The sequence below is a fragment of the Xenopus tropicalis genome, chromosome 1 (assembly GCF_000004195.4).
Source record: "Xenopus tropicalis strain Nigerian chromosome 1, UCB_Xtro_10.0, whole genome shotgun sequence".
Classification (NCBI taxonomy): Eukaryota; Metazoa; Chordata; class Amphibia; order Anura; family Pipidae; genus Xenopus; species Xenopus tropicalis.
In genome coordinates, this window is record NC_030677.2 from 17,181,340 (window position 1) to 17,209,255 (window position 27,916).

The window sequence follows — 27,916 nt, forward strand, 5'->3', positions numbered from 1 at the left end:
GCAGTGCTGGGGTGGATGGGAAATATATGAAGATATGGGAGATACCATTAGCTGATTAATATGAGGTTACTGGCGCCGCTGATCCTTATAGATACTTACACTATGAGGTATATTTATCATGCTGTGTAAAAAGTGGAGTGAAGCATTACCGGTGATGTTGCCCAGGGCAACCAATCAGCAATTAGATTTCAACAGTTAGAAAATCAAAGCAAAGCATCTGATTGGCTACTATGAGCAACATCACTGGTAATGTTTTACTCCACGTTTTACACAGCATGATAAATATACCCCTATCTGTACTTATCTGTAGGGGATACAGGATGGAGAGCAGCCGGTCTGGGTCCCTGTGCTAACGATTTACTCACAGAGGGACAAGTCTCAATCACAGGCAATTTTATTGGCCCAGACATAATATAAATTACCGGCCAGCAGGGGGGGTTGGAAACAAAAGGGGTTGGCTGTGACGTAAAGGGGACAGGGCAGTGAGAAAAGGGGTTGGGGATATGACCTTGCAGACGTTAGGAGGATCGGGGAAGGAGAAGAAGGAAGAGGAAAGTTACTTTTGGGGCGGGATCTGGGTGAATTGAGGGTTAAGGGGGTGGGCCGGGGGCTGAACTTCAGGATATTACAGATTTAGTGGCAGCTTCAGTGGGTGTCGGTACTCCCCACCCTGACTGCAGCCAAAAGGAAGATGTGTGGTGGGGGGAGATGGTTGGTAATGCAAAAGCAGGAACTAGTGACCAGGATGGGAGGGCCCCATGAGGCAGACCCTGTGGGCCCCACACACCCCAGTCTGATATTGTTTGCACAGAACAAAAAGCTCAGCTGATGCATCCTTGTAGCAAGAGTGATTCCCACACACACGGTTTCCTGGGCCTGACGGAATACACCCACAAGTAATGGGCCTGACGGAATACACCCACAAGTCCTGGGCCTGACGGAATACACCCACAAGTCCTGGGCCTGACGGAATACACCCACAAGTCCTGGGCCTGACAGAATACAGACACAAGTCCTGGTACTAACAGAATACAGACACAAGTCCTGGTACTAACAGAATACAGCCACTTGTCCTGGGCCTGATAGAATACACCCACAATTCCTGGGCCTGACGGAATACACCCACAAGTCCTGGGCCTGATAGAATACACCCACAATTCCTGGGCCTGACGGAATACACCCACAAGTCCTGGGCCTGACGGAATACACCCACAAGTCCTGGGCCTGACGGAATACACCCACAAGTCCTGGGCCTGACGGAATACACCCACAAGTCCTGGGCCTGACGGAATACACCCACAAGTCCTGGGCCTGACGGAATACACCCACAAGTGCTGAGCCTGACGGAATACACCCACAAGTCCTGGGCCTGACGGAATACACCCACAAGTCCTGGGCCTGACGGAATACACCCACAAGTCCTGGGCCTGACGGAATACACCCACAAGTGCTGAGCCTGACGGAATACACCCACAAGTCCTGGGCCTGACGGAATACACCCACAAGTCCTGGGCCTGACGGAATACACCCACAAGTCCTGGGCCTGACGGAATACACCCACAAGTCCTGGGCCTGACGGAATACACCCACAAGTCCTGGGCCTGACGGAATACACCCACAAGTCCTGGGCCTGACGGAATACACCCACAAGTGCTGAGCCTGACGGAATACACCCACAAGTCCTGGGCCTGACGGAATACACCCACAAGTCTTGGGCCTGACGGAATACACCCACAAGTCCTGGGCCTGACAGAATACACCCACAAGTGCTGAGCCTGACGGAATACACCCACAAGTCCTGGGCCTGACGGAATACACCCACAAGTCTTGGGCCTGACGGAATACACCCACAAGTCCTGGGCCTGACAGAATACACCCACAAGTGCTGAGCCTGACGGAATACACCCACAAGTCTTGGGCCTGACGGAATACACCCACAAGTCCTGGGCCTGACAGAATACACCCACAAGTGCTGAGCCTGACGGAATACACCCACAAGTCTTGGGCCTGACAGAATACACCCACAAGTCTATAGAGAGAGCTGAGCTCAGTGTTAGCCAGGCCTCTATGCTTAATAGGAGGAAAACATATGTAACCTACAGTTTGGAGCTACCCAATGAGAGCTCATCTTCTGGAGCTTCTATAGCCTCCCTATCTGCTGGGTTTGCTTATTGTGACATATATTGGGATATAAGATCACTCTTTGTGCTCAGGTGCAGTGGGGAAACCTTCAGACTGGACCGACTGTCTCTTTATGACCACAACAACGTCTCAGCTTGATGTATCCATATGATATTTATTAACACACATTTAAGCACTAAATTGGTAATAGCTACTTTTTTATATTAGGAAAAGAAAATAAATTAAAAATTAGCAAAAAGGGAAAAAAAAAAGCCGAAAAAAAGACAGAGGACAGGTGAGACATTTTGTTTCGACCAGTTGCTGATAGACGGCTTGTGGCTGACAAAAGTTCATGAGAGAGATCAGCCATTGGGTGGACCAGTCCACCTCCGTCCTTCATAGAACAAGTGCGCGTGTTGCTCCTCCTGCGGGTTAATCCTGCTGCCCTTGGGCCTAGGTGTTAGCAGGTCTCTAATAGTCCTCCTTGGCGTCTGAGCAAGACTGTTCCGATTCGGTATCAGTGAGTTCCTTGGGAGTTTGTTTCCAGTCTGATCCCTACATTGACTCGCACACGTGACCCTACTAGTCATTGGAGGTAACATCAATGTCTTCCCCATTGGGCTGTTTGGTGGCCAATCGCCACCGGTTGATGTGATGAGAACCTTTTTTCTTCTGATCAGAATCTGGACCTTCCTCTTCCAACTTCTGCCTTTTGTATTTTGTCCTTCTGTTCTGGAACCAAACCTTCACCTGGTGGGACAGAGCAAGGAGCAGGTTAGGAGTTGAGTTGAAACATGCAGCCTACACAATGGGGTTTGAACATTCACATCTTATTTCCCCCTTTGCATTGTGGGTAATGTACAAAGTAAGGGAATGGGCAGTGTTCCTGTTGGGAAGTTGACCCTTACTTCTAAAAAAATGTTCTTGTTGTTATAGCAGGAGAGATTCAGGAGGAGACAGGAAGGTTGTGGAGCCAGAGAACAGCGGAGGTTTATTCAAGGTTGATCAGTACCAACGTTATATAAGTTACAAAACATATCCCAAAAGCCTAGTGCCTATGCCAGGCAAGATGGGGTTCCGATGCTCATCCCATGCCCCCAACCAAGGCCCCCCACTCCCAAAGTGCACTATGGAGGAGTCTCAGAAATGAACCTCTCTCTCTGTATCTGGCCAAACTTGCAGGACAGAGGATCTGAACCCAGTGGCGCCACCCAGTGGCCCGGTACAGAGTTAAGAGCAGTTGTGGGACTCCCTGCTGGTGCAGTTTGGCAGCGAGGCCTTTGGAGGGGCCTGGGGTTGCCAGAAGGCCTTTATTCTGCTTTTTTCCCCAAGTACATTACAAACAAAAAAAGTAAAAAATAAATAATGACTTGTAGATTGTAAGCTCTTTTGGGCAGGGCTCTCTTCACCTCTTGTATCGGTTATTGATTGCTTTATATATTACTCTGTATGTCCAGTGTATGGAACCCACTTATTGTACAGCGCTGCGGGATATGTTGGCGCTTTATAAATAAATGTTAATAATAATAATAATAACGCTGGCCCCTTACAGTTTACTCCTCAAGTTGGGCGCCCAGCCTCACTATGTAACCAGGACCTGCTCTCCCTTATACCTAAATACAAACAGCATCAACCAGTGCATGCTGGGAAACCACTAACTGAGGTCTCACGGTTGCACATTATACATGAATGTAGGTATATTCCCCACCCGGGGGCCCTTCTGACACCCCCACTGCCCCGTGGTCCCTGCCAGTGGAAGAAGCAGGACTGGGGACGGCGGCACGGAGGACAGAAGTGAATAAAACCATACATTTCAGATGGAATGTTCTGGGTGAGAACGCAGCGTGATAGCAATTATACACATTGACTAATTCCAAGATATTCAGTGTGAGCCACAAACTCTCATTTGGCCACAATCCATGGGAACGCGAATATACAAACTGCATATTAATACTCCGGCGCCTGCTCACATCCCGCAGTGCCTCTCCGACTAAAGTCTCACGTCTCCAGCCGGAAAATGATTCACCTGTGGAGCTGGGTTACCTCCTTCTCCCTCTTCCCCCTTCATCCACTGTGTGCCTGTACCATAGGGACCTTAGATTGCAAGCTCTGCTGCTGAACAGAATCTTTGTCAAGTGCTACACAATATGCACTGTACATATAGAGAATAATCTATAGTGGCTGATATACTAATGGGAAAATAGTAGGGAAATGAGAGCAGGGCAGGCAGTAACCCTTCCAACACTTTCCCCTGTCTCTGCCCCTATATATTAGGTACCTACCTAGTGCTACCAACCCCTATTTCTGTAGGGAAATGAGAGCAGGGCAGGCAGTAACCCTTCCAACACTTTCCCCTGTCTCTGCCCCTATATATTAGGTACCTATCTAGTGCTACCAACCCCTATTTCTGTAGGGAAATGAGAGCAGGGCAGGCAGTAACCCTTCCAACACTTTCCCCTGTCTCTGCCCCTATATATTAGGTACCTACCTAGTGCTACCAACCCCTATTTCTGTAGGGAAATGAGAGCAGGGCAGGCAGTAACCCTTCCAACACGTTCCCCTGTCTCTGTCCCTATATATTAGGTACCTATCTAGTGCTACCAACCCCTATTTCTGGAGGGAAATGAGAGCAGGGCAGGCAGTAACCCTTCCAACACTTTCCCCTGTCTCTCTCCCTATATATTAGGTACCTATCTAGTGCTACCAACCCCTATTTCTGTAGGGAAATGAGAGCAGAGCAGGCAGTAACCCTTCCAACACTTTCCCCTGTCTCTGCCCCTATATATTAGGTACCTATCTAGTGCTACCAACCCCTATTTCTGGAGGGAAATGAGAGCAGGGCAGGCAGTAACCCTTCCAACACTTTCCCCTGTCTCTCTCCCTATATATTAGGTACCTATCTAGTGCTACCAACCCCTATTTCTGTAGGGAAATGAGAGCAGGGCAGGCAGTAACCCTTCCAACACTTTCCCCTGTCTCTGCCCCTATATATTAGGTACCTACCTAGTGCTACCAACCCCTATTTCTGTAGGGAAATGAGAGCAGGGCAGGCAGTAACCCTTCCAACACGTTCCCCTGTCTCTGTCCCTATATATTAGGTACCTATCTAGTGCTACCAACCCCTATTTCTGGAGGGAAATGAGAGCAGGGCAGGCAGTAACCCTTCCAACACTTTCCCCTGTCTCTCTCCCTATATATTAGGTACCTATCTAGTGCTACCAACCCCTATTTCTGTAGGGAAATGAGAGCAGAGCAGACAGTAACCCTTCCAACACGTTCCCCTGTCTCTGCCCCTATATATTAGGTACCTACCTAGTGCTACCAACCCCTATTTCTGTAGGGAAATGAGAGCAGGGCAGGCAGTAACCCTTCCAACACTTTCCCCTGTCTCTGCCCCTATATATTAGGTACCTACCTAGTGCTACCAACCCCTATTTCTGTAGGGAAATGAGAGCAGGGCAGGCAGTAACCCTTCCAACACTTTCCCCTGTCTCTCTCCCTATATATTAGGTACCTACCTAGTGCTACCAACCCCTATTTCTGTAGGGAAATGAGAGCAGGGCAGGCAGTAACCCATCCAACACTTTCCCCTGTCTCTGTCCCTATATATTAGGTACCTACCTAGTGCTACCAACCCCTATTTCTGTAGGGAAATGAGAGCAGGGCAGGCAGTAACCCTTCCAACACGTTCCCCTGTCTCTGTCCCTATATATTAGGTACCTATCTAGTGCTACCAACCCCTATTTCTGTAGGGAAATGAGAGCAGGGCAGGCAGTAACCCTTCCAACACTTTCCCCTGTCTCTCTCCCTATATATTAGGTACCTATCTAGTGCTACCAACCCCTATTTCTGTAGGGAAATGAGAGCAGAGCAGACAGTAACCCTTCCAACACGTTCCCCTGTCTCTGCCCCTATATATTAGGTACCTACCTAGTGCTACCAACCCCTATTTCTGTAGGGAAATGAGAGCAGGGCAGGCAGTAACCCTTCCAACACTTTCCCCTGTCTCTGCCCCTATATATTAGGTTCCTACCTAGTGCTACCAACCCCTATTTCTGTAGGGAAATGAGAGCAGAGCAGGCAGTAACCCTTCCAACACTTTCCCCTGTCTCTGCCCCTATATATTAGGTACCTACCTAGTGCTACCAACCCCTATTTCTGTAGGGAAATGAGAGCAGGGCAGGCAGTAACCCATCCAACACTTTCCCCTGTCTCTGTCCCTATATATTAGGTACCTACCTAGTGCTACCAACCCCTATTTCTGTAGGGAAATGAGAGCAGGGCAGGCAGTAACCCTTCCAACACTTTCCCCTGTCTCTGCCCCTATATATTAGGTACCTATCTAGTGCTACCAACCCCTATTTCTGTAGGGAAATGAGAGCAGAGCAGGCAGTAACCCTTCCAACACGTTCCCCTGTCTCTGCCCCTATATATTAGGTACCTACCTAGTGCTACCAACCCCTATTTCTGTAGGGAAATGAGAGCAGGGCAGGCAGTAACCCTTCCAACACTTTCCCCTGTCTCTGTCCCTGTATATTAGGTACCTACCTAGTGCTACCAACCCCTATTTCTGTAGGGAAATGAGAGCAGGGCAGGCAGTAACCCTTCCAACACTTTCCCCTGTCTCTGTCCCTGTATATTAGGTACCTACCTAGTGCTACCAACCCCTATTTCTGTAGGGAAATGAGAGCAGGGCAGGCAGTAACCCTTCCCCAGCCTGTCTGCTGTTGTCTGTAATACTCATAGGAGAAAGAGTGATAGAACAGATCTACCTCACAGGCACAAGAATATTCCTACAGTATTATGGGGGGGGGGGTCCAGCTGTTATTTCCCAGCATTCTCAGCCCCATACTGGCCACACTATCTAAGCCACAGCAGAAGAATCTCACACTGGATCCCCCCATACAATGTATATAGTTTCTATAGAGAGTACTTTATCCTATAGAACAGATGGCAGTTGCAGAACTCCAGTAATTCCCACTGTGATGTCCTGGGAACCTACTTGCACCGCTGTATATTCTGCTGTTCCTCCCCCACCATAACTGGGGCCATAACACCTCCAACTGGTTGTGGGACATCTGTTACCCCTCCTGGTACCAAGCAGGAGAAACTGGGATCACTCCCAGACTGTCTGGACACAGAAAGCCTTGTATTGTATTGTATTGTCATGTACACTCTTCCCCATAATGCACTGCTTTGTTACTCGGCTTCATTTCCCTTAATTACTCTGAATGATTTTCATTAGTTATGTTTCAATTCCCTTAGATACTCTTTCTCACACCCCTGTGTTACACTGTATGATTTCCCATAATAACGCTGTATTACTTCCCATTGTTACTATACAATTTACTGTCTATCATTTCCCTTAGTTACTCTGTATTACTTCCCTTAGTTACTCTGTATTACTTCCATTAGTTACTCTGTATTATTTCCCTTAGTTACTCTGTATTATTTCCCTTAGTTACTCTGTATTACTTCCCTTAGTTACTCTGTATTACTTCCCTTAGTTACTCTGTATTACTTCCCTTAGTTACTCTGTATTACTTCCATTAGTTACTCCGTATTATTTCCCTTAGTTACTCTGTATTACTTCCCTTAGTTACTCTGTATTACTTCCATTGGTTACTCTGTATTACTTCCCTTAGTTACTCTGTATTACTTCCCTTAGTTACTCTGTATTACTTCCATTAGTTACTCCGTATTATTTCCCTTAGTTACTCTGTATTACTTCCCTTAGTTACTCTGTATTACTTCCATTGGTTACTCTGTATTACTTCCCTTAGTTACTCTGTATTACTTCCATTAGTTACTCTGTATTACTTCCATTAGTTACTCTGTATTACTTCCCTTAGTTACTCTGTATTACTTCCCTTAGTTACTCTGTATTACTTCCCTTAGTTACTCTGTATTACTTCCCTTAGTTACTCTGTATTACTTCCATTAGTTACTCTGTATTACTTCCATTAGTTACTCTGTATTACTTCCATTAGTTACTCTGTATTACTTCCCTTTGTTACTCTGTGAAACTTGCATTGTTACTCTGTTCTTCTCTTACTCTGCATCATTGTCCTTAGTTGCCTTGTATTAATTATGTTACTCTGTACAGTTGGTCTTAGTTACTCTTGATGTTCCTTTTATTTAATATTACAACATTTGTCTTAGTTACTCCATCTGATTTCTCTTTACTTTGTGACACTTCCCTTAGTTACTCTGTGTCATTCTATTCTATTACTTACTCAGTGTCATTTCCCTCAGTTACTCTGTGATATTTCCCTTACTTACTCAGTGTCATTTCCCTTAGTTACTCTGTGATATTTCCCTTAGTTACTCTGTGATATTTCCCTTAGTTACTCTGTGATATTTCCCTTAGTTACTCTGTGATATTTCCCTTAGTTACTCAGTGTAATTTCCCTCAGTTACTCTGTGATATTTCCCTCAGTTACTCAGTGTCATTTCCCTCAGTTACTCTGTGATATTTCCCTTACTTACTCAGTGTCATTTCCCTCAGTTACTCTGTGATATTTCCCTTACTTACTCAGTGTCATTTCCCTTAGTTACTCTGTGATATTTCCCTTAGTTACTCTGTGATATTTCTCTTAGTTACTCTGTGATATTTCCCTTAGTTACTCTGTGATACTTCCCTTAGTTACTCTGTGATACTTCCCTTAGTTACTCTGTGATACTTCCCTTAGTTACTCTGTGATATTTCCCTTAGTTACTCTGTGATACTTCCCTTAGTTACTCTGTGATATTTCCCTTAGTTACTCTGTGATATTTCCCTTAGTTACTCTGTGATATTTCCCTTAGTTACTCTGTGATATTTCCCTTAGTTACTCTGTGATATTTCCCTTAGTTACTCTGTGATATTTCCCTTAGTTACTCTGTGATATTTCCCTTAGTTACTCTGTGATATTTCCCTTAGTTACTCTGTGATACTTCCCTTAGTTACTCTGTGATACTTCCCTTAGTTACTCTGTGATATTTCCCTTAGTTAATCTGTGATATTTCCCTTAGTTACTCTGTGATACTTCCCTTAGTTACTCTGTGATATTTTCCCCAGTTACTCAGTGATATTTCCCTTAGTTACTCAGTGTCATGCCCCTTCACTCTTAGAATTTGTATGTGTTTTTCTATATAATTTCTCTTGTACTCTCTATCATTTCTAATTGTTGTTCTATATACTTTCTCTGTTACTCTGTCATTTCTATTTGTTACTCTATTTACTCTCTTTATTACTCTCTATCATGTCTATTTGACTTATTTTCACCCATTTCTATTTTATAATCATTTTTTTGTTACTCATACTTCTTTGTTACTCTCTAGCATTACTATTTGTTACTCTACACATTTTCTCTGTTCCTCTCCCATTTCTATTTGTTACTCTATATACTTTTTCTGTTACTCTCATTCATTTATTTTTGGTACTTTCTAAAAAAATGTTTGTACTCTCTTGCAAGTCTATTCATTACTCATATACTTTCAATGTTACTCTCTATCATTTCTATTTGATACTTTATATAATTTCTCTTGTACGCTCTAGGATGTCTATTTGTTACTTGATATACTTTCTATGTTACTCTCTATCATTTCTATTAGTTACTCCATATACTTGTTCTCTTATATTCATTTCTATTTAACTTATTTACACTCATTTCTATTTTTACACTAATACCTATTATTTCTCTGTTACTCTCTAGCATTACTATATGTTACTCTACACACTTTCTCTATTACTCTCGCATTTCTATTTGTTACTCAATATACTCTGTTTCATTTATTTTTGTTACTTTATATCATTTGTTTTGTACTCTTTTGCAAGTCTGTTCATTACTCTATATACTTTCAGTGTTACTCTCTATCATTTCTATTTGTTAATCTATATATTTCTATTGCACTCGCTAGCATTTCTATGTTACTTTATATCCTTTCTCTGTTACTCTGTAATTCTTTATTATTTGTACTTATTACTCTATATACTATCTCTGTTGCTCTCTATCATTTCCATTTGTAACTCTATATACTTTTCCTGGTACTCTAGCATTTCTGTTATTGTCTTTCATCTCTTACTAGTATTTCTGTTTATTTCTCTGTTACTCTCTCATTTCCATGTGTTACTCCACATACTTTCTCTGGTACTTCTAGCATTTTCATTTATTACTCTATATAATTTCCCTGTTACTCTCTTACATTTCTATGAATTACTCTATATCATTTTCTTATATTCCATAGTATTTCTGTTTGTGACTCGGTATCCTATTACTGTTACTCTGTAATATATATATATATTTTTACTTTATATACTTTTTCTGTTACTCTTTGTCATTTTTATTTGTTACTCTATATCATTTCTCTTGTACTTTATTATTTCTATTTGTTATACAATATAATTTTTCTCTAGCCTTTCTATTTGTTACTCGATATCCTTTCCCTGTTACTCTGTAATATTTCTAGTTTTTTACTTTATTGAGTTTTCCGTTACTCTCTATCATTTGTATTTATTATTCTATATCATTTCTCTGCTCCCATTAGTTTGTCCTTGTTACTCTTTATAATTTGATGTTACTCTATCATTTGTATTTATTACCATTTTATTTGACACTGTATCATTTATGGCTCTGTGTGCCTTCTATTGATGCTCGGTATGTTACTCTGTATGATTTATCATTGTTACTGTGCATCCCTGCCATGTCCCAACCCCCCCCCCCCCCGGTGGCGCCTGTTTGTTTATACGACACTTTCTGCCGTTCCTGCGTTTCTTGGCCTTTCTGCAGAGAAATATCTGGCTGATGTTGCTGCTCACCTTGCTGGATCCCCTGGCAGCGCCGCTCTCCTGGCTGTTTGTATTTACTGTGCTGGGTTTGCACCTACTTCCTCTCTGTTTATCCTTCTCTTGCCAAAACTACTTCCTGTCGGTGCTGCCGTATCTCTCACACACCAGCGCTACCCCCGCACACACTGGCACAGCCACATCTCCCAGCATTCTCAGCTAAGCACTTCCTATTTGACTGTAGCTTTATTTAAAAGAAAAAGAAGCAACTCAAAATGTAATCAAAACTATTAAAGTTGGATGGGGGGGGGGTTCCATTTCTCTTGCTTTACTTTGTTCAGCCAGCAGAGGGGGCCTGTTGCCTGTCCCTTCTTCTACACTCAATAGAGCAGTTTGCTACATTCCATAGACCAGTTTCTCATATTATCAGATGATGTAGAGCTTCTGATAGTTGTAGTTTAATACAGGTTGGCCATGTCTTATTTAGAGCCAGTATTCTGCCCCTGTACCGACTGTACCTGCCCTTCCCACAAAGAGAGAGAAGCCAAACGTACGGAAAGAAAGGTGGAAAAAAAGCGAAAGTCAGACAAAGACGCGAGATATTGGAATAATTTTATATGACAGGAGGGATTTTAGCACCCGCTGGTATAGGTGATACTCATTCTAATTTAGTTTATCCACTTTTTTCTATCCTTGGGCCATTTTTTCTGTCAAATTCTAATTTATACAGACGTCACCCCTGCGAGGCAAACGTCCCGCAATATCGCACTGCTGCCTGATTTGCATAGCTATTAGAACGCCAGCCAATGGCGTGCCAGCCTTTCCTCCAACATTCTCACCCCTCCCATCCGTATGCAAATAACTTTGCGCTCAAACTGGCGGAAAAGGCAAATTTTTATATTCCTGGCACAGGAGGGAAAAAAAAGTAGGTTTGAAGCAGCGTAAGGTGAAGAGAGAGAGAGGCTCTTAAAATGCATCACAGCATATGGTGCCATTATCGGCCAATATATTAGTCTGGGGGCTGGCACCTATGGAAGGGCGGCGTGACGGGGGGATTATGGGGGTTGGATGGAAACAGACACTTGCCATGTAAACTTGCCCTTTAAATGACAAGAGTTAGCATGGTGGGGCAGGGGTAGGTAGCCTTGTGGTTGCACCATCACAGAAGCAGAGTTTTCTTGTCTCGAAAAAGCAAATTCCCTAAACGTGAACATTTTGCAAAGTAAATTTGTGCCGCCGGGTATAAAGGGCAAGTATAGCCAAAGTCTAAGGACTTGTTGCTGCTCAAAGAGAAATAAAGGGAAAGTAACTTCCAGCAAAGTCACAATGGACTAGGGATGTGCAATGGGAATATCTATGTGTTAGTGATGTTTGTATATTCAATAAATACTGGCTGGTCTCTTTATCCTGGGCAACAAAGTGGCATTGGGGGTCTAATGGGGTGGGGTCTGGGTGTAACAGGGCATAGTTTGGGCATAACATGGCATGGAGGCCTGGATACTACACTCCCTAGCCCTACCTCTGGGAACTCAGCATCTCTAATTTCTGATTTTCAGCCACAGACAGCAGTGCAATAAAGGTAAATATGCTTACTGGGTAAAGGATAAATGATCCTATTGCTGATTTGGTGAAACTACTGAAACTGTGTCCCCTTGGGCCCAGCTAGGAAACAGGTGGGGGGATTCCATGGAGGCCCTTTGTGGCAAAAACACAGAAGCCCTTTCTCACTATACGGCTGGGACCCCAGATACAAACAGGATCAGAGCTATAGTATTGTAAGTAGAACATTCTGCCCTACCTAGCACTGATAAAGAACTGTATATGTGGCATAATGAACCTTCTGAAGGCTTTCTTATGTGAATAGCACTGCTGTAAAGGCCAATGAACCATTAAACTAGGAAAATAGAAGCGGTAAGAAAACTTACTTGGCAACCATAAAGCAACAGATAAATGTTTTTTATCCAGAAATATCTATTGAAAGCTGCAAGCCCCTAATGCATTGACCCTTCTGGCTAAATGGGCCTGAGGTTTGCCCAATAGAATGAGAGCAGAGCGGTTCTGATCCGAGACGGAGTATTATTTCTGTGTGAGTCTGAGCGCTGTGTGTGTGTGCAGAACGGGGAGCCATAGGGAGCCGCGTGACAGGAGCTGAGCTGGATATAAATGGAAATATTAGCATACAAAGCTGAATAATATCACAGTTGGTTCTGAGCAAATGCGTCTCACTATATACACAAATATCTCAATCCGTCCAGCTGCGCCCGCCTGTGCCTATGCAATCCTATAGCAGAACGGGTAACTGCGGGGGGCTGGGATCTGGGGGGTGCAAGGGGCTTGGGGTGCTGCTGCACTCGACAAAACTCTCTGGGCTTCTCAGCATATGGAAAGGACCCAATATCTGCATTCATTTCCCATGAAGCACAAAGCCACGTATGGGGGCAAGGCAACGGTGGCTACAGGGCCCTGACTGGTGGCCACATCAGCTGACATGTATTGCCCAGAATGTATTAAGATATGTACATAGATCGGAAATAGGGCTGTATTTTTATGTAGGTACCTAAGGGCCTGCGCTCACAGCTTTACGGGGGTGGCCCTTGGGTGCCTATATAGAGGAGAAAGAAACCAAGATGCCTGTCACTTGTGGGTAAATCCTGATAGGATGGGGGTACCCCCTACTCCTGTCACTGCGTTTGCCAATCGGCAAAGTTACGGGGAATTCGTAGGTCTGGTGCCTGTACCAGCACTGAGCCAAACACACAAGCAACTAGCCACAGGGAGAGAAGAAGTCAAATGAAAATGATAATCCAATGAGTAAAAAGCCCCCCCGCCTGCCCTGTATGGGTACAAGGCCTTGGGCACAGCCTGCCCATTCTTACCTGGGTCTCAGACAGACTGAGGCTGCTGGCCAACTGTTTCCGTTCAGCCCCCACCACATAATGGTTCTTCTCAAATGCCCTCTCCAGCCTGAGCAGCTGAGACGGGGAGAAGGCCGTTCTGATCCGTTTGGGTTTCCTGGCGAATGGGCCGTGTAGGAGCAAACTCTCCTGGGAAACGTCGCCGCCTGGGGACAAAAATGGCTTCTGTTAGTTCATTGGTAGGAGCCATAATTTCAGCCCTTTGATGGGACCCACAAACTACAGAAAAAGCACTGTAACCTGCAGCAATGCATTGTGGGAAGTGACGGGCAATTACAATTTATGCCTCTGAGCCTGAGGTCTCATTGTCCAACACTAGGCAAGTTTGCACATGGGCAGTAACTATAGCAACCGATTGGTGAGCAGCTTTGTTCCATTTGCTACAGGAGGAACATGTTATTGGTTGCCCGGGGTTACTGCACCAGGACAGTGTTAGTAAATGAGAGTGAGCAGATGGCGGCTCGTTTGCTCTGTGAGACACAAAGCAGCCACCGTGGGCCCAGCATGGTTTGCACACAGACATTTCTCTTTGCTACTCATTTATAAACTGAGCGTCAGTGCCAGAGCAGCACCCACCCTACTGGTTCCACCCTAAGGTGCTGCTCACATCCTTTCTATGAAGCCCACAGATTGGCCACAGCCTTGGATTTGGTGCATTGGGAACAGTTGGAGGGGCTTCTGGGCTCAGATCTGGATTTGCTCTGGTTCAGCCACAATTCAGCAGGAACAGCAAAAACTGAAGTTTAGAAATATTTTCGCTTTATAAAAATTAACCCCCTCAGAATGACAGTCGGGGAGTGTAACGGTGCAGTGATAATTCCAGCTAATCCCAACAAGGGTGCCTCCATGCTTTCTGTTGCCCCCTCCTCCATGTATACCCCCGCCGTGCTGGGACCGGGGGCTGATATCACTAGTCTAGGGTGTAATTGCCCCCCCCTGTACAAAGAGATTCTGCTCTGACAGTTACCTGGGGCTGGAGCTTCCCTGGTCTCACAGCACAACTGCCCCTAAGTGCAAAGAGCTCCTGGTGTCCTGCTGCACAGCACTATCCTAATCCCTTGTATCTGCTGCACATTCCTATTTGTCTCCATTCCAAAATTTTAATTATTTTGCAACAGGACTGGAGTCCGAGTGTCAGATACACAGAGGATACACAGCAGAGGGCTAGGAGGGAAAGGGACCACTTTAGTAATAAGCAGGCCCCTCAGAAATAAAAAGGAATATGAAGAGATATTAAGCGGCTCATTTATAAAGCAGGGTGGATATTTATTGCCCGTAGTATTTTTTAATGGTTAATGTTTCCCTTTATGCATGTCCCTAAGCATATATCATTCTGACAAATACCTGGTTGCTAGGGTCAGCCAGCATAGTAACCAGACAGCCCTGTACATTTCAAACCATACAACTTCAGAACAAAAATTAAAAAAAAACACTTTATTACTGATTAACATAAAAAGAGGCCCAACTGCAATGGTTCTGAAAGGCATGATTAACCCTTTGTGCTCCCCGGGGGACACTAAATAGCAGGTTTGTGCCGCTATCGTAGGAGCCGAGGCGGGGGGGGGGGGGTGGAATCCATTTATAAGGATTGAGGCTTAAAACAAACAATAAGGTTTGTAAAATTCTCCTTTGTTCAACTGGATACACATGCCCCAATCTCCCACAGGGGTAGTTATGCCACAAGAGAAGAGGGTACCCCTGGAGGCTGATAGGAGCCACATTTGGGGAGGAGAAGTGATATAATGGAGAGACGCAGCCTAGATTGCAAGCAAGAGCCTGTCTGCCTTGGGGGAGGAGTTATGTAGAAAGTGGGTGGGATTATTTTAGTGATGGCTTCCTACATGCAATAGGGCAGGGGGGGGGGGGGGCTGTAAGGCTGAATTTGGAATGATTAGCCTATAGCTTTGCTCTAGTGAGGGCAGAGATTTATCTGACTGTTGGCTCTTTTATCACAGCAGCAAAATGAGCATTGGGAAGACTTACTGTGCCCCCCAAAGATAAATATCCTATTGCTCCTGGGCTGGGTAAGGCTGCTGGCAGTGCTGTGGGTTGTGAGCTCCGTATAATGTGCCCAGCGCTGCTGAACCTGGCGATGCTGGAGAGTCCGGTATTATATGTAACAACAAGGCTGGGCCCCTGTTCCCATGGTTCTGACGGACAGTGCCACGTACCAGGCCTGGACTGGGATACAAAATAGGCCCTGGCATTACAAGTACAGAGAGGCCCAAACAGCCCCCCCCAGGCCCAATAAATAGTGACTGTCTGTGGCATCTTACAGCAGCCCCTCTGGGCCACCATTTTGTGCTGGTCTGTGTGCTCCCTCAGGCATCACATGACAGGAAGTAGTGTGGGAGCCAGACTGGGATACAAAATAGTCCCTGGCATTCCCAGTACCCAGAGGCCCAAACAGCCCCCCCCCCCCAGCCCAATAAATAGTGACTGTCTGTGGCACCTTACAGTAGCCCCTCTGGCATTTGCCTGAACCCACAGATTGCCAGTCCCGGCCTGCCATGCCCCCCTCTGCCCACACAGAGCTTTCTAGATGTGCCCAGTGCAGCTGTGCCTGGATACACTTGGGCACCAGAATTGGGCACGATGGCACTAAGGGTAAAATACTGCGGCGCAGCAGAACGGCAGTATGGGAGCAGAGCCATTGCGTCTTTGCATGGTGTTAAAATAGCAACAAAATTACAGTCCATGATTTGTTGGGATTTAGTGACCCTGTACCTCTATATGCAATTTATTTCAGCACATCATGAGGGTCTTGCTCACTTACGCCCCTCACACATACGCTTAAGGGTGAAGACACACAGAGCTACTAGTAGCAGCTACTTGCCATGGCTACAGAAACAGACAATTCTGATCATTTACTGATAATTGTCTCTACGTGTGTTTTAGCAGAGGTAATTCTCAGTATTGTCTATGGCAGGGGATTTTCTGGGGTTTAGTAGCCGTGACAAGTAGCTGCTACTATGTAGCTCTGTGTGTCTTCACCCTTACTGAGGGAAATCACAAATATGTGAATCACTGCCTCTCTTAATTGGACTCTGACTCTGTTGTACTTATATTTATTTATTCATTTATTTATTTCCTTCTGTCTCGGAATCCAGCTACCGGAGTACATAGAGCTGCTGGATCCTGAAATAGAAGGAAATAAATAAATAAAAGCACAACAAAAAATTCACAAATTTGCACAAAATGTATTTGTCTTTACCCAGAATTCATTTGTCTAAGAATTTATGTGCAGCAACTAATTCAGAGCACAAAAAATACAGTGCGACTCCCCAACACCGACCCAATCGCCAATGAGCACTCTGCCCCATCTGCAGAAATACAATCTCCGCATTTACTACAAAGAAATTGTGGCTCTGCGGTGTGGAACCCTCCGAGTTACTGCCCTATACACTCACAATACTCAGCTGAAACAGAAATCCAAATGTGAAAAAATATAATTATTCAAAAAATGTCGGTGAATATCAAATTCAGACTAAAATTTGGTGTTGGATTCATATAAATTCATTTTATTTCTAATTGAATTTATTTTATCAGTAATAATGGAACTGTCATTTAATTTAATTGTAACACTTTGTAACACAGCGCGCAACTTTCATTCCATAATCTACTAAACTCTTTTTATTAAACAAGAGGAAAAAAAAATCGGAAATAAACATAAAGTCACAAAATACGGGATAAAAATAAATGTACACACAGACCCCCCCCGGGACTGAGCTTCTCTATTTACTTCTCTTTTATTGCTAAATTGATAAAATCATTTAAAAAATTCTCTGAAATAGAGAAAAACTTCCGCAGCAAAGAAAATCAAAACCGTTTCAGAATTTTCTCTGTTAAAGATGATTCTTCATCAGCAATAAAAACAAAAAAGAGTATAAAATTACAATTTCAAATTAAAATGAAATTTTAAGATCAAATTTTGGAAGATTTTTTTGGTAAATTTGTAGATTTTAATCTGAAATGAAGGAACCTGTTAATTCTGTTGTTTTTTGTTAGAAATTAGTCCTCAGCTTTAATGAATTGAATCAGTTTGATTCTATAAACAGGAAGAGCTTGTTTTCTTTCTACTATTTCATTTTTATGTATATTTTGATTTACTTTTTATTATATTTCATGTATAAATACTGAAATTCTTCCTTGCATTTCCCATGATCAGGGAAGAATTGGGGGGACAGTTACATAAATAAATTTGCAAAATTTTCTAAAATAACTGGCGGCGGATGTTTTTGTGAGAATTTTTTTTAAAGAAGAATTTTGCCTTCTCTGCCGGAGAGAAACGTCCCTGTCTGGGGACCGAGCGGCGTCACTAAGACGTGGGGTTTGCCCGTCGCCAGATGGAAGATTTTACCTTCGTTTTCAGGGATCAAATCAATGTATGAAATAATGAAACAGAGAAATACAATTAAGTGAAATTTGCCCCAGTCTATATACTGTATACAGAAAGTGAAGAGAACCAATAAACCTTTTTGTATGTTCCATTTTGGGGTGAAAAAGGGATAAATATAAAATAAAAAAATTCTTGCAAATTAAATATATTGCATATATATAAAATAATAATAATAATAGACACGTATTTCCCCTTGTGCTGTATAATTACACTCTGCATCCTTCCCCGTGTATTTAATGACAAATTAATAACACAAATTGTCCCCATTGTGACTCATTTTTACATTTTCTTTCTTTCTACATTTTCAACCTCAGTAAAGGTTAAGTGAGTCTTTTCTTTATGGCAATGCTGTGCCACGCAGCCCCATAGTCTCTCTCCTCCCCGAGCTGCTTTCTTATTCTGTAGGTCAGGAGCCCAAATTTGCTCGCACAACACAAAATATTTCATTAGCAGTCAGGGTTAATTAGTAGGGCACATACACATGGGAAATAACCCCTCCCTGAGCTCTTCCTTATTTCTTTTAGTTTTGAATGCTTTACATTTTATTTATTTGAAGAGGCTTTAATCAATCTGAACTAAACATTCTTACATAAATAAAATTAAATAAAAAAAACAAACAGAAATAATTAGTGATATTTAGTCATTCTTTTGCCGTGTATTTATCTCCATTTAATTTTGTCAGGAAACATAAATGAGACTGGATGTAAAATAAAAGATTGAATTACTTTTAAAATAATAATAAGGAAAATATGTGTTCTTGGGTAAATAATAATAATAGTAATACTAATACTAATAATAATAATTATTATCATTATAATATTAGTTATTATTATACCCTTTTGTGCAGCTCTGAGGCTTATTCTGGCTGTACCTCAGTAGTCAGTACTATTGGATTTGGATCTCAGGAGTCGGTACTTTTGGATTTGGATCTCAGGAGTCGGTACTATTGGCCAATGATTTATATAGTTATTATACAGTTATAGGATTCAGTTGATACACTATATATGGGGCGCCAGGGGGTATGGGGCACTTTGCAGAGAGGAGGTTATGGGAAATAGAGCACTAGGGAATTAATCAAATTTGTGGCACAACTGTGCCAAAGAGCTTGCAATCAAGGACAGACAAGTGTCAGGGGCACAGAATGCTGAAAGAACATACTAGCAGTTACTGTGCTCACTCTCCAAGAGCTTGCAATCTAGAGCACATAACTGACAAGGGAACAGAATGCTGAGTATAAATGTAATTACTGAAGGGCTGGGCAAATATAAGTGATGCCACTATGTATGGGGCGCAGGGAGCGAGGGTCTAATTACTCTTTTTATCCCTCTCCCTGGGGCCCTGGTTAGTACACACACAAAGATATACACACACATATATACATACACTTACATTCATACACTTACACACAATCTTTCTGTTGGCTGTATGGCATCTCCACCCATGGATGGGGGGGGCTACAGGAGAAGCTGGGGGGTGTCAGGCTTAGTAGGCACCACAAGGGCTTTGTTGCTCACACCAGGGTAAGTGGGATTGATGCAGTTTGCAGGGAGTTGATCCAAAGAGGCAAAGGGAGAACCACTATGTTATTTATTTAGTATTTATGTAATAGATAGATAGATTATTAACCCCTGGGGACTCTTCTGCCTATGGAACCCCCCACTATACATTATCCCCTACCCTTAGATCGTCAGCTCCTGTTACAGAATTTGTAACCAGCCTTCATTCCCTATACCCCCACACAGACCCCCCCGCCCCCCCAATCCTTCATACACACAAGATCAGTCATTAACTTAAGGGAACACTTGGAATCCTCCTCACAAAAATCCAAGTGAAAAAATCCCTGTGCCCCTCTCTGTGCCCCTTCCTCCTGTGCCTGGGTACCCATTGCACAGATTGCCCACAGTGCGTGCCCAGCAGATATGTGCCAGTCTGTTACACGAGCGCCGTGCAACCAGGTCTTGCAATTTTATCTTTAGCCAGAAGGAGGTTCTCTGCAGTTGTGCCACTGGCTGCACTCAATAGACCAGTCCCACAGGCAGCATGAACTGTATGTTTTATATAGTAACATAATAACTGAGGTTAAAAAAAGACACACGTCCATCAACACAGACCCGGAACTAGAGCTGAAATAGGACTCGCAACAACCAGCGGCAGATGAACAATTTCAGATGGGAAATACATTTATTACCACAAGGGGTCAAAATAGCCCAATATCTATGTTTGGCAGGCAGGGGGGGGGGGGTTGATAGGGCGAAGTAGTGATGGGGTAAATCTCCCAGCAAGCTGTTGGCTGTTTTACACTTTATCTTGTGCAACATCAATAGGCTCCCAAGGGCCCAAGGCCTGGATTAGTACCAAGCGCAGAGTGGGTTACACTGGGGTCAGTGGGGTAATCTCTAGCTGGGCTTTAACCCATCATGCACCAGAAGCCAGAAGAATCCTGTTCACATGGATTAACCCTCTCACTGCCAGTGCTCCAGACTGCAGCCAACATACCGCAGGAGGGCATGCACAATGTACTAAATAAGTGATGGGTAATCAGTATACAGTATATATGTCAGTACTCTCAGACTTGGCTATTGGATACCCTAAAGCCCTGAGAACCTTATGACATTAACAAAAATAGGGGTAATAACAATTTTCAGAATTGCAGGACTGCCCTCAATCCGTTCTACTTACTGCCTATGGGCATCTAACCCAGAAATACAGCAATATGAAGCGCAAAGGCTGATCTGGTGCCCAAAAGTAAGTTGTTAGGGATTTAAGGGCTATTTTGGGAGGAATATAAAACTTGTGCTACTGGGCCCTATTAAGAACTCATTAAAGCAAATTCCTATTATAGGGGAGACTGACAGATAAAGGCAAGGGGCGGGGCGGCCGTGGGAAGCGCTAATAAGCGTCAGGCTGCGCCAACAGCTTCTCACTGTTATTATTATATCGCTATTATTAGTGTGAATTGTCTGCTCTGTAATCAGCATCATTACTAACCTTGTATAACACACACACACCCCTCTATATATATACATATCCCAATGTCCCGGCCTCTTTCTTGGTTGCATCGTATCTCTGCGGGTTACTGCGACCTGGTGGGACCGACAATCAACTTTCGGAGCAGATGGGCCTGTCCCATAGCAGCTTTACCAGTGTTTGGGTTAGAGTTAAGGGATAACCATGGAAACTCAAATGTATTCACATTTCCCAACTCAGCTACTGCCCGACCCCTGGGATGTACAGCGCCGACCCCAGCGGCCGGACAGTTACTCACCAGGCGGAATTGGATCTGATCGTCACACATCGCCCGCGTTTAGCGCTGCTGAGATTCTGGCGAATGGATACATAGGCTTCTCCCTGCGCATTTATCTCACCGGTCTGTGTCTTTCGGTTCTAAATGCTTAATCAAGTACCGGACCTCCCCCAAGAGCAGTTATTATGCTCCCTAATGGGGCCCCACACATGGTTATTCCTGCCCCCCAATCCCACTACAAACAGAGTTAGAGAGTATCCTTCCCCATAGTCTAGAGCTTTGCCCTCCGGCTGTGGGCCCTCCATCACTATGGCGCAATCGTATCTCCTGTGGGGAAGAGGGGGGGGGGTTGTAGATAAAACTGCCAGCTGTCACCCCCGCACCCCATATAGTTTGTAATTATAGTTCAGCCTCTGTATAACCGAGAGATATGGAATATACTCACACTCCCTGCAGCCCCACAGGGGGGCCCGGAATCGGGTGATGTCCCCCCCTGAGCAGAACTATCACAATCCAGGTCAAGTACCCCCCAGTGTCACGTACAAGGATTATACAGTCCATCCCTCTATGTTGGGCTACTTCTCATATCCTGGTATTTTATGGCAAGGGGCAGAATTATTCCTTACAATGCCGGGCACATAACGGAGCCATTTACCCATTAGAAGTGGCAGCTTTAATAAGCCAATATATTCATGTTACCCATGCCTTTGTGCCTAGTTACCCCCCTTCTTACCCACACAAACCCACCTCTCCTGTATTTGGGGCAATGGGAGAGGGAAAAGCATCCTGCGATTTGCACTAAAAGTCAGTAGTATCCCCCCAAGTACACACATTCTGCCCCATATATACACCCTGGCTGGCACCCCCACATACACAGATAGTGCCTACCTGGCACCCCCACATACACAGATAGTGCCTACCTGGCACCCCCACATACACAGATAGTGCCTACCTGGCACCCCCACATACACAGATAGTGCCTACCTGGCACCCCCACATACACAGATAGTGCCTACCTGGCACCCCCACATACACAGATAGTGCCTACCTGGCACCCCCACATACACAGATAGTGCCTACCTGGCACCCCCACATACACAGATAGTGCCTACCTGGCACCCCCACATACACAGATAGTGCCTACCTGGCACCCCCACATACACAGATAGTGCCTACCTGGCACCCCCACATACACAGATAGTGCCTACCTGGCACCCCCACATACACAGATAGTGCCTACCTGGCACCCCCACATACACAGATAGTGCCTACCTGGCACCCCCACATACACAGATAGTGCCTACCTGGCACCCCCACATACACAGATAGTGCCTACCTGGCACCCCCACATACACAGATAGTGCCTACCTGGCACTCCCACATACACAGATAGTGCCTACCTGGCACTCCCACATACACAGATAGTGCCTACCTGGCACCCCCACATACACAGTTAGTGCCTACCTGGCACCCCCCACATACACAGATAGTGCCTACCTGGCACCCCCACATACACAGATAGTGCCTCCCTGGCACCCCCACATACACAGATAGTGCCTACCTGGCACCCCCACATACACAGATAGTGCCTACCGGGCACCCCCACATACACAGATAGTGCCTACCGGGCACCCCTACATACACAGTTAGTGCCTACCTGGCACCCCCACATACACAGATAGTGCCTACCTGGCACCCCCATATACACAGATAGTGCCTACCTGGCACCCCCACATACACAGATAGTGCCTACCGGGCACCCCTACATACACAGTTAGTGCCTACCTGGCACCCCCATATACACAGATAGTGCCTACCTGGCACCCCCACATACACAGATAGTGCCTACCTGGCACCCCCACATACACAGATAGTGCCTACCTGGCACCCCCATATACACAGATAGTGCCTACCGGGCACCCCCACATACACAGATAGTGCCTACCTGGCACCCCCACATACACAGATAGTGCCTACCGGGCACCCCCACATACACAGATAGTGCCTACCGGGCACCCCCACATACACAGTTAGTGCCTACCTGGCACCCCCACATACACAGATAGTGCCTACCGGGCACCCCCACATACACAGATAGTGCCTACCGGGCACCCCCACATACACAGATTGTGCCAACCTGGCACCCCCACATACACAGATAGTGCCTACCGGGCACCCCCACATACACAGATTGTGCCTACCTGGCACCCCTACATACACAGTTAGTGCCTACCTGGCACCCCTACATACACAGTTAGTGCCTACCGGGCACCCCCACATACACAGATAGTGCCTACCGGGCACCCCCACATACACAGATAGTGCCTACCGGGCACCCCTACATACACAGTTAGTGCCTACCTGGCACAGCCACAAACTCACACATCTTAGTTACATAGCGCCCCCTATATTGCCCCCTATTACCCCTCATTCCCTGTAAATAAATATCATTTCGTTCCTTAATCCACATGCGGCATCGAACTTCCCACTCACCCCACACACAGACAGATATTAATCCCACTAACCCCCGATATTTCCGATTCACAGCTCATTCGTACATCGGCCAATCAGCTCCCGATAAATAATAATAATAAATAATAATAATAATAATAATGACACTGATAATAATAAAGGAGAAATGCAGTTATTGACGGGCGGCAACACCCAGCAGCGTATATCAGGGCTATGGGATCAGCTCCATACGAATATAAACTGCCCAAGATACACAGAATATTCTCCCAATTATTTCTGTATATTACACCTCTATGGGATACACATAGTGTTCTAAAAATATATATAATCTCCTACACATTCCTGTACTTTATATCTCTGGGACAGAATTTAGTTCTATAGATACCAATGTATAACCTCTCTGGGATACACACAATGTTCCCCTAAAATGCCTCTTATTTCTCTCTGGGACACAGTATATTCTCCTATAGATACATGTTTATTATCTGTACACAGAATATTCTCCTATAGATACATTTATTTTATTTGTTTGTTATCTGTCTCTGTAATACACAGAATATTCTCCTATAGATACATGTTTATTATCTGTACACAGAATATTCTCCTATAGATACATGTTTATTATCTGTACACAGAATATTCTCCTATAGATACATGTTTATTATCTGTACACAGAATATTCTCCTATAGATACATGTTTATTATCTGTACACAGAATATTCTCCTATAGATACATTTATTTTATTTGTTTGTTATCTGTCTCTGTAATACACAGAATATTCTCCTATAGATACATGTTTATTATCTGTCTCTCTGGGATACACAGAATATTCTCCTATAGATACATTTATTTTATTTGTTTGTTATCTGTCTCTCTGTAATACACAGAATGTTCCTCTACAAATGCCTCTATTTTCACTCGGGGATACACAGAATATTCTCCTATAATAACGGTACATTATCTGCCTCTGGAATATACAGAATATTATCCCCAAATTCCTGTATATTACCTCTCTGGGATACACAGAATATTCTTCTATAAATGCCTGTATATTATGTCTTCTGTAATTCTGTCTTTCTGAATATTCTCCCAAAAATTTCTGTATATTATCTCTATGGGATATATAGAATATTCTCCTACAAATATCGGTATATTATCTATCTCTGGAATACACAGAATATTCTCCCAAAAATGTCTGTATATTATCTCTGTGGGATATACAGGATATTCTCCTACAAATATCGGTAAATTATCTCTCTATGAAATACACAATATTTATCAAAATGCTTATTGTATATTATCTCTCTGGGATACACAGAATATTCTTCTATAGATACCGGCACATTATCTATCTCTGGGATACACAGAATATTCTTCTATAGATACCGGCACATTATCTATCTCTGGGATACACAGAATATTCTTCTATAGATACCGGCACATTATCTATCTCTGGGATACACAGAATATTATTCTATAGATACCGGCACATTATCTATCTCTGGGATACACAGAATATTATTCTATAGATACCGGCACATTATCTATCTCTGGGATACACAGAATATTCTTCTATAGATACCGGCACATTATCTATCTCTGGGATACACAGAATATTCTTCTATAGATACCGGCACATTATCTATCTCTGGGATACACAGAATATTCTTCTATAGATACCGGCACATTATCTATCTCTGGGATACACAGAATATTCTCCCACAAATTCCTGTATATTTTGTCTCTGGGACACACAGAACATTCTCCTGACATTTTCTCTCACAGTCACAGGGCAATAAATACAGAATTATTACCATACAAATATCCCACAATGACACAAATTAGTCACAATTAAATAGGGTTTAATTATACAGTTCAGCATTCAGTATATATATACATTGTGTTAATTACTTTCACAGACACATATCGGTGATTAGTGCCACATCCAATGATATTATTATAGCTGCTATAAAGGTGCCAGTCTGCTAAGTAACCGACACAAACCAAACTCCGGCAAATACAGTAAAAACGCATCCGCTGAGCGCTGAGTCGCAATACTGAATCGCTGTAGTTTAGACGCTGTATCGAATCGCTAAATGGCTAAACTGAATCGAGCACTTTGGGCTAATCATTCTCCCCTGTGAGGCTGAAATCAGTACATAAAGAAATCTCTGATATAAATATAATTATTGGTACTTTTCGTGCTAACAATGCCGGTATGTGAGCGCCTCAATAAGTTACTGATCCACTCAATTATATACACGGAACCCAGTTAGGTAAGTGCCCACTTACTTATATACACCCAATGCCCATGTAGGTAAGTGGCCACTTATATACACCCAATGCCCATGTAGGTAAGTGACCACTTACTTATATACACCCAATGCCCATGTAGGTAAGTGGCCACTTATATACACCCAATGCCCATGTAGGTAAGTGACCACTTACTTATATAAACCCAATGCCCATGTAGGTAAGTGACCACTTATATACACCCAATGCCCATGTAGGTAAGTGACCACTTACTTATATACACCCAATGCCCATGTAGGTAAGTGACCACTTATATACACCCAATGCCCATGTAGGTAAGTGACGACTTATATACACCCAATGCCCATGTAGGTAAGTGACCACTTACTTATATACACCCAATGCCCATGTAGGTAAGTGACGACTTATATACAGCCAATGCCCATGTAGGTAAGTGACCACTTACTTATATACACCCAATGCCCATGTAGGTAAGTGACGACTTATATACAGCCAATGCCCATGTAGGTAAGTGACCACTTATATACACCCAATGCCCATGTAGGTAAGTGACCACTTATATACACCCAATGCCCATGTAGGTAAGTGGCCACTTATATACAGCCAATGCCCATGTAGGTAAGTGACGACTTATATACACCCAATGCCCATGTAGGTAAGTGACGACTTATATACACCCAATGCCCATGTAGGTAAGTGACGACTTATATACACCCAATGCCCATGTAGGTAAGTGACGACTTATATACACCCAATGCCCATGTAGGTAAGTGACGACTTATATACAGCCAATGCCCATGTAGGTAAGTGGCCAAGTGGCTCAATATTAAACTATACAGTTGCCCAAACTGCTTCATTAGGTAATTGCCCAGCTGGTGCCCCCTACCAGGGCAATTATTTAGGTTACCTTGAAATCTGTGCCCAAAGAACCTGTTCCTGAGCACCCAGGGGTAGAAGTTGAGAGGGTCCCTGTGCTGGGGTGCGAAGAATGAGTGTGGGTGCTGTAGGTGAGATGCCCCCAGCTGGTGGGGGTGCACAGTCAGGGGTGGGTGGCTGACAGTCTCAGGGAACACAAGCTCCGGGTTGTTATAGAGGGACCGTCCGGCTGGGCTGGGGAATCCGCTGACAAAGGCTTCTGCTGGGGCCCCAGGGTAGGGGAGGGCCGCCGGTCTCAGGGGCTCCTCGGAGCTCAGGGGATTGTCCTTTGCCACCAGCGATTCGATGGTGAAGCAGCGCTTTCCTGCAGGCTGGAACATGGTGCCTGAGGGGCCGAACCGTGTCCCACCGAGCTCACAGCCAATTGCAGCCCCCCAGCCCCCAACAGAAGTATCCAGCTACTGGGGAAAGGACTCAGCTCAGTGTCCAGAGAAGGCTCCCAACTCCATCCACCTTGGCCAGAAAGAGAGAGAGAGAGAGGAGAGAGCTCCACTGCTCCACTCGCTGTTACCTGCCGCTCTGCTCCCACCTGTTCTGCTCCCAGGGAGGGTTCTACAGCGCAATGAGCCCCCCAATAGCGCACTTGCCTGGGAATGGAGGGGCGGGTCCTAGAGAGGCTCTGGGGGGCGGCACCTACCTACTCAATCCTGTATAAAAGGCAGCCACACCCTCCCCATTAACACTTGGAATGCCGTGTTGCCCGGGATTGGTCAGAACTGCCGGGAACCCGAGGTCTCTCCTGGGAGGGAAGGGTTAACTCATTCCTTCTATTTACCAAACAAATCGG

At 44.4% G+C, this 27,916-nt stretch overlaps 1 protein-coding gene across 1 annotated transcript; it reads right to left on the reverse strand.

Annotated features, from left to right (window-relative positions):
* Positions 1–2,276: 2,276 nt before the first annotated feature.
* On the reverse strand, positions 2,277–27,649 carry emx1 (empty spiracles homeobox 1). Its single transcript, NM_001005459.1, is given in 3 exon segments — positions 2,277–2,871; positions 13,765–13,949; positions 27,101–27,649. Coding segments are annotated over 3 exon segments (702 nt in total). The 5' UTR covers positions 27,450–27,649; the 3' UTR covers positions 2,277–2,703.
* Positions 27,650–27,916: the final 267 nt, after the last annotated feature.